The following is an 8,137-nucleotide window of genomic DNA, read 5'->3' as shown; positions in this document are numbered from 1 at the left end:
TTATTTTCCTTCATAAGTCATTTGAGAGTCTGAGAAAAACTTTTAGAAAATGTCCAAAACCACTAAGAAGCTTCTTGTCTCGTCTGTAAACGAATATGTGGATAGGCGATTGGATGAAAATGAAAATATTCCGCAATTAACTGTTAATCTGGAGTCCATCAAGAGTATGCTGCTGCTGTTGGATTCTGAGGAGGAAATAGCCTTGATAGCTGTTCTGAGGCATTTAACCGAATATTTGAGAAAAAGCGATGAAAATGTTGCTACGCTCAAAAAGCACCAACTTTGGGAACTAATGTTGCACAAGGAATTCTATCGCGATAGTTCACATGCTATTGTTCGCAGATTCTCCTTATATCTCATGGCGAATATGGTGGAGAGCATGAATATATTGCAAGATATGAAAACAGAAAAGACATTGCAAATCATTGATGTCTGTTTGCAGTACTATGAGCGGGAGGACGACAATTTTTGCCTGGAGTATTTAACTGTCATCATCAATAAATGTTTGCAAGATCCCCAAGTCGCGCTGAGGGTTTTGAATCACATGAATTTTACAAAAAAGTTCACCAGGACCATTGCTTCATCGAACAACCCAGATGAGATTTTAAATTCCTTGCAGATACTGGAACAAATATTAAAAGTCAAATGTGTTAAAGAACTTGAGGAATTTATTTCGCAACCCTATTTTCCAGAGCTCAGAATTTTATGCGAATTAACTTCGGAATTTGAGAATATACGCCGAGCGGCTTTAAAGGTTACCAAGCTCCTTGTTTTGGATATGTCTCAGACTAATCCCTTGCGCATGGAGCCTCGCATGTCATACCTGTGGGAACAGTTAACCACATTGTTCTGTGACACTTCTGAGAACACTGGAACAGAGCTCGTTGCTTCTGTTATGGCGGCTGCTTTGAGAAATGAAGCCATGGCCCATTTATTTTTCGAACAAAATCATTTTGCACGTTTATTGGATGTCGTCAGCACCTTGCATTTGCCCGATGTGTGTCCGGCACTGCTGGTATTTAGCGAAGCTGCCTCTTATGAGAAGTTTATACCACGCTTAGCTGATTCTGCAGTTGTTGAGCAACTTTTATCATGCCTGCTGGCTGATTACGTCAAAGGTCCAACTGGCTGCCAATATTTGCAAGGCTTAAATAGAATGATGAAGAGTTGCCAGGCAGCAAATAAAATTGTGGACGCCTATGAACGGGGAGTTATTAATAAACTCTTGGGTTTGTATTTTTGAAAACCGTAGTTTTTGCCGTTTTTGAAGACAAAGTTTCATCATTTTAGATCTGGTGAAGAACCAATCGCTTGATGTCAAAATACGAGAACAATCCACGGATTTATTATTAAATTTGTTAAAATTCTCTTTCTATAAGACGGGTGTGGCATTAATGTTCAAATCCGTTAAATTTTCAGAAATTTTAAGTACTGTATTTGAAGAGGGTGTTTCAAGTCAGTCCACGGATTTACTTTTCTCCCTGCTGTCTGTAGTGGAGGAGCTGGCCTCCAATGATGATTACCGACAAGAACTATGCGAGGATCACAAGCTCATCGAGAATATGGGAATGTTGTTAATGGTAAGAAGGAAAACATCGCAATGAAACATCGAGAAATCGTTGAAAATTGGTATGGTCAGATTACTTAGCTCCTTGTTAAATTTTGGGTAGAATTGCCTTGAAGGATTCATTTTGAGCCTTCGTTCATATGGTCACAGCGGTCAAGTTTGCATCTGTGAATACGTTGAATCAAATTTTCGATGACTCGATCACACATTTCAGCCGAAACGATTGCTATTTCCCCTTCAAAGATGGTTCTGAGCTCGAAAACAAAACTGGTAAAAAATATGATGTGTAAGAAAGGGTTGAGCTGTCTCTTTGAAATTTGGAATGGTTGAAGATGAGGTGTAAGCGAGAACGTGCGTAAATTTTAAGTTTCCAAAGGTTGTCCGGGCCGGAGCAGACCTCAATTCAAAATTGCAAAAAAAAAGTAACAAGTAAGAACTTCCTAAGTGTGGCCGGGCCGAATCCTCCACCATGGATCGCATCTGTCGAGTTCTTTGCACAGTATCTCTTTTTAGGCAAATAGAGAATAATGAATATGGACGGAGGAGGAGGTGGAGCTATAGCAAGTTATAGTCCGATTCGGCGCTCAAGAAGCAAAATCGGGAGATAGGTTTATAGGGGAGCTGTGTCAAGCTATAGATCGATTCAGACCATATTGCACATGTATGTTGAAGACCATGGCAGCTATATCAGGTTATTAACCTATTTGAACCATACTTCCCACAGTTGTTGAAAGCGATATTAAAACACTATGTGCAAAATTTCCGTCAAATCGGATGAGAATTGCGCCCTCTAGAGGTTCAAGAAGTCAATACCCAAGATCGGTTTATATGGCAGCTATATCAAAACCGACCTACACCAATAAGAAGTATTTGTGCAAAATTTCAAGCGGCTAGCTCCACTCCTTAAAAAGTTAGCGTGCTTTCGACAGACGGACGGACGGTCGGACATGGCTAGTTCGACTTAAAATGTCACGACGATCAAGAATATATATACTTTATGGGGTCTTAGACGCATATTTCGAGGTGTTTCAAACAGAATGACGAAATTAGTATGCCCCCATCCTATGGTGGAGGGTATAAAAATGCTTCAAGTTTGGCCGGGCCGAACTTTGGATATCCACCACCTCGGGTATATATATGTAATCCCCCTTTCGTCGCAATCCGGTGAATATTGGATAACTTATACACCCAATTTCGGCACACACAATGAGTGGTCTAATCAAATTTGTAAAACAAATTTTTGATCTTTTTGGCAGCTGCATCCAAATATAAGTCGATCTGGATACGGATGTAGTAAAGCCTAACAAAAGTCACTGCGTTATATTTCAAGAAATCGGAAAATAAATTATTATAAAACCCGTTACTTTCAGGGCAAAGTGTCGAGGGGGCCGACCAAGCACCCCCAACTGTTTATATTCACCGACCATGAGAATAGTGTGTTTAAATGCAATAAATTTTGAAGTACAGCACGAAGCTGAGATCCCCTTTCGGAACTCTGCAGGGAGCAGTTTGGACTCGGCTATAAAAAGGAGATCCCTTTTCACGGAGCTCAAACTTGAATCGATCAGCACTTTTTGCGTTACAATGGACTTGCGTTACAATTGAGAGGCTTGAGTTCGTTGTACCCTGGCCGACACGGGATAACTATGAGCACCACATAGCCTGGAACTTTGAGCTCCGACTTGTGTGGTGTCCATCGCTATCACGGGAAGTTTAGCTGAAAGCTACCGGGCGCATCCATAGGTTGCAGATGGTGGAAAGCTCCGTGGAGTAGCTGCAAATGCGGCTGCGGGCATTCAGCGATTTTCGAGAGGAGAGTCTCAGTGAGGAGTCAGGTGGCCCTGGCTCTTAATTAAATACTGAGTGCCAATGATACTCGAGATGACAAATAACCAATGGCCAATATCAGCGTCTGTTAGGTTAGGGGCGGCTGGAGGCGAGCGTCGGATCTTGAAGCAAGCGGCTCGCCACAACGAGGGATACATGTGCAATCCCACAAAACCCATGCGGTTGGGGCGCTGGGCCAGTTATCCGCCCCCGGAAAACTATGAGAACTACTATGAGAAACAAAGGAATAGTAAAAACGGACCCCCCAACGTTGACGACCCACGCAAACGAAAACAAACGAAAAAAGGACCATGATTTGCGAATATGCACCTTTAATCCTTAGAGAAGGTGCAGTATATGAGCTGGCGGATGTATTAGAGAAGTACAAGGCAGATATTACCGCCTTACAGGAAGTGCGATGGACTGGGAATAGCGTCACTACATTTGGCTGTGGATTTGTGGTTAGTCGAAGACTGAAATACCTTGTCTCCAGCTTTAGTCCGGTGGATGAGAGGCTAGCCACAATCCGTATAAAAGCCAAATTCTTCAACATCAGCCTTATTTGTGCCCATGCCCCGACGGAAGACAAATGCAAGCAGACCAAGGATATTTTCAACTAGCGCATAGAGAGAGAATATGACCGCTGTCCCGCCCCTGATAATAAAATCGTTCTGGGAGATTTTAATGGGAAGATAGGGAAGGAAGACATTTTTGGTCCAACAGTCGGGAAGTTTAGATAACATCTAGTAATAGGTTGAGGCTGATTGATTTCGCCGCTTCACAAAACACCAGATTTCCACATAAAAATATTCACAAAGTCACATGGCTGTCACCCGATCAAACCACGAGAAACCAAATTGATCACGTTGTGATAGATGGAAGACATTCATCCAGCGTGTTAGATGTACGATCGATTCGTGGAGCGAATATAAACTCTGATCATTACCTTGATGCAGCAAAGGTTCGCTTTCGTTTGAACATGGCGAGGAAAGTACATTGAAAAGCTGCAAACACAACAAATGGCAACGGCATACTCCACTCGACTGACCCAACTGCTTGATGAAAGCACTCCTTGTTCCGATGATATAATGGCGCAGTGGCCAACTATTGCCCACTCCATGGAAAATGCCGCGAAATCCGAACTTGGGTACCGGAAGCCTCCTCCAAGGAACCCATGGTACGACCAAGAGTGTCGAGATGCTACTGAAGCCAAGAATGCGGCATATATAGAGCAACTCTGCAATCAGTAGCAACGCACCAGATAAAGGAGAGGTATCGGGAGAAAAGGAGAGACGAAAAAAGTCTATTCCGCAGAAAGAAAAAATAAATAGAAAGACGTGAGTGTGAGCTAATTGAGATGTACAGGAGTCAGAATGAAGTCCGGATATTCTACCAAAGAATTAAACATCAAGCCGATGGCTTTGGTGCAGGCACTTTCTCCTGCAGAGACAAAGTAGGAAATCTGGTAACTGACACAGATAACATGCTGAAGATATGGAAAGAATATTTTACCCTACTGCTAGTGTCCGACGATGGCGGCGAAGAGGATACCGCAGAACTAATCCCTGATGATGGTATAGAAAGTTTACCTCCTAGTCAGAATGAGGTCCAAGAAGCAATGACCCGACTGAAGAACAACAAGGCAGCAGGAGCCGACGGGTTACCCGCTGAACTATTTAAGACACTGACACTGATACTACCCGTGTTGTTATATGGTTCTGAGGAATGGGTACTTGTGAAAGCAGATGAGGCAGTACTTGGAGTATTTGAGAGAAAGAATTTTCGTTTAGTATACGGACCAGTTTGCGTTAATGGGGAGAATATGGACGACATATGAAACACGAGCTGTATGACGACGATAGCATAGTTACACGCATCAAAATACAACGACTGCGTTGGCTAGGTCATGTTGTCAGAATGGATGAAGAAGCTCCAGTAAAGAAGTATTTTGAAGGCAAACCGGGAAGACCAAAAGCCCGATGGAAAGATCCAATGGTGGGAGACACCTCGAAACTTGGTGTCAGAGATTTTAGAATGAGCGCAGACGTTCGGCTAGTGGAACAAATATTCTGTCATAGCCAATTAAAGGAAAGTAAAGTAAGGGTTCGGTGAGCATTTTATTTCACGTTCGGGACCGCATATGTTAAAGCTCATGTCTATACAGACAAGCCCGCTTCAATTGACGCATTCGAAGGCAACATCGAAGCATTGGAAAGAGTATGCCAAAATTGGACAAAGCGATTGGACGATTTGAGTTACAGTCACGGACAACATTTGCATGAAATAATCTTCAATCTTTTAATTATATCGATCCAAATAAAGATTTCATAAATTGTTCTGAAATTTATGGTTTTTTTTTCTTGAAAACTTTCCTATAGCTCTTAAAAATTAACCCGTTAGTGGATCAATTTCCCAACTAGGAGTCTTGAGTTCATAAAAGGCGCCTTGGTGATCCGATTTCGCAAAAATATCACAGCCAAATTTAGGTTGGATCGGACCATATTTGGATTGACTTCATGCCTTAGAATCTTTAGTCGAACTCGGAAAATTTTGTGTTACTAGCACCTGTAACACAAGGACTGATTTTCCCCGTAAAAAAGACACAACTCCATTCTATCCTTAACGCAGTTTGACCGAATGAGATTTGCTATTTTAAACATCAACTCTGTCTATTTTCTCTTCAGAATTCCTTCTCCACCGCTATATTGGTTGGCAATATATTCCGTTGCCTTTGTTTGTTGGTAGATGAGGCATCTGCACGTTATGCTCTACTTCAAACTTACATCATACCATCAATAAAGAGAGCTCTTAAATCCCTATCGAATTTGGTTAAGGCATCAGTGACCAATTTTGTAATACAAACCACGCGATTCCCAGAATTTCTCAACGAATACCTAGATCAAGGAGTGTTGGAAGTGTAAGTTAAATCTTTACAAAAATGTTCATTGCAGTCCATGTCCTCTCTTTCTTTGATAGCCTAATTTTACAACAGAAACATGCGTTCTGTGTGCCCACCTGGAATACTGCCATAGAAAGTATCCTCTCTAAAACACCCACCATGAAATTTTGCATTCGCAACCATTTGGGGTTCACTGATCTTACCACAGGTCATGACTTCTTTGTCTCCAAGAAGAAATTCAATGATTTCCGCACATTTCAGGCAAACCTTAAAAACGATGTCTCTCCCTTGGACCCAGTGCTGGTGGTGAACTTTGAAAGAAGCATCACGCCTGAGGAGAGCATCATCAAAATTCCAATTGATTGTTTTGTGCCCGAAGAATGTCAGGTGGCCTCAAACACCGAGGAATGGTGTTATTGTCGTACACCCGGCGATGCCTACTTGCCCATGTACTTGAAGGAGGTCTACAATCAGTTGGATGCCAGTGGCTTAACTAGGAATTCGGAGCAATCTCAAAACTCCATAGATTTTGAGAATATTAACCGAAGGGTGAAAATCATAGCTAGGGTTGTTGCCAAAGCTTTGGCCAATGATTTGCAAAGTTATGATCTCAACTCCAGTGAGGAGTGCTCCCAGCACATTGTCAAATGTCATCTTAAGGCGTTGGCCAAGGAATTGCATTGCAGTTTTATTCCCCTGGGACTTGTTCGCAGCGGCTGCCATTTCGAGAGGGCTGTTCTGTTTAAAGCCCTGGCCGATCAGGTGGGCTTGCCCTGCACTTTGCAGCGCAGCGTCGATGGTCGTGTGCTGTTCAATGAAGTACCCATGCCTTTGGAAATGGCTCTGGATGTCCACTGTGATCCCAATACCATGAAATATATGCCCTGGCGTATGCTGAGACCCACGCACATTGTGGATTTGATGCACAATGTGGGTGAGTTGCATCCCTTGCAAAGTCGCCAGGCATTGCAGTATTTGCGTTTGTACTAGAAGAGGAAGTTGGCTCCACTTTACTATGCTACTATAAACATTTTTCCCTTCTCCTAAATTAGTCCATCATCACTTCTAAACCATATACAAGGCCAGTGCCTTGTATGCTCTATGAAATACTCTTGGGCCCCAATAAAATGTTCCCTAAATAATTGAATAAAAACGAAAATAAAACTCATTCCTTTGTGAACCCCACACTGGCTTTGGCCGCCTGTCACTCTTAGCTATCTTTAATGGATCTGACATCGACACTTGCCCACTTAATTTGTGTGGGCAACTAGAGGGTGTAGGAGTGTGAGTGAGTGAGTGTTAGTGTTAGTGTCGGTGTGTGTATGATTATCATGCAGCAATCAATTTGTTAACTATTTCCAAAACGGATGTGTGTATGCTTTTAACCAAAACGCTAGCCATAGAATAATAACAGCAACAATTGATGGGCCGTTGGCAGACGGGTTGGATGGTTGCTTGGTTGGTTGGTTGGCTGCCTGAATGGTTGGTTATTAACAATGAACTTTTGTGTGCGTGTGTGTGTGTGTGTCTGTGCGTTGTGTGCTGGGTAGCAAATTTACATCGGTATGTCTTCATTAGTTTGACCCAAGTCACTCTTCATGCTCGTCGTCCTCATCGTCCCATTGTTGTTGTGCTGTGATGATGAATCCCAGGCCATACTGAGGAGATTGGTTGGTTATTGTTTTGCTGCTCTTTGCTCCTCTGCTGTTACGGTTAAACCACCTGTCCCGTTCGCCTGCCTGTCTCTCACTTCTTGCCATTGATTGGAGTGCTATTTTGGTTTGTATGTGTCTGTCTGTCGATTTGTCTGCGACCATTCATGCGGTGTGTGTGGGGTTGTGTGG

General features: G+C 42.7%; 1 protein-coding gene across 1 annotated transcript; it reads left to right on the top strand.

Moving 5' to 3' along the window:
- Positions 1-7,478, top strand: LOC106087588 (uncharacterized). Its single transcript, XM_013252679.2, has 4 exons — positions 1-1,229; positions 1,291-1,580; positions 6,079-6,311; positions 6,371-7,478. The coding sequence occupies exons 1-4, from the start codon at positions 50-52 to the stop codon at positions 7,281-7,283; spliced, it is 2,616 nt and encodes an 871-aa protein (XP_013108133.2). The 5' UTR covers positions 1-49; the 3' UTR covers positions 7,284-7,478.
- Positions 7,479-8,137: the final 659 nt, after the last annotated feature.

The sequence above is a fragment of the Stomoxys calcitrans genome, chromosome 5 (genome assembly GCF_963082655.1).
Source record: "Stomoxys calcitrans chromosome 5, idStoCalc2.1, whole genome shotgun sequence".
NCBI classification, from domain to species: Eukaryota; Metazoa; Arthropoda; class Insecta; order Diptera; family Muscidae; genus Stomoxys; species Stomoxys calcitrans.
Note: the sequence above shows the minus strand (reverse complement) of the source record. Positions and strands in the feature narration are given on the sequence as shown.

Coding starts and splice junctions, on each gene's coding strand:
- LOC106087588 (XM_013252679.2), top strand. CDS start 50: ATGTCCAAAACCACTAAGAAGCTTCTTGTCTCGTCTGTAAACGAATAT. Junction 1,230..1,290: donor AGTTATTAATAAACTCTTGG/GTTTGTATTTTT, acceptor TCATCATTTTAG/ATCTGGTGAAGAACCAATCG. Junction 6,312..6,370: donor GATCAAGGAGTGTTGGAAGT/GTAAGTTAAATC, acceptor TTTCTTTGATAG/CCTAATTTTACAACAGAAAC.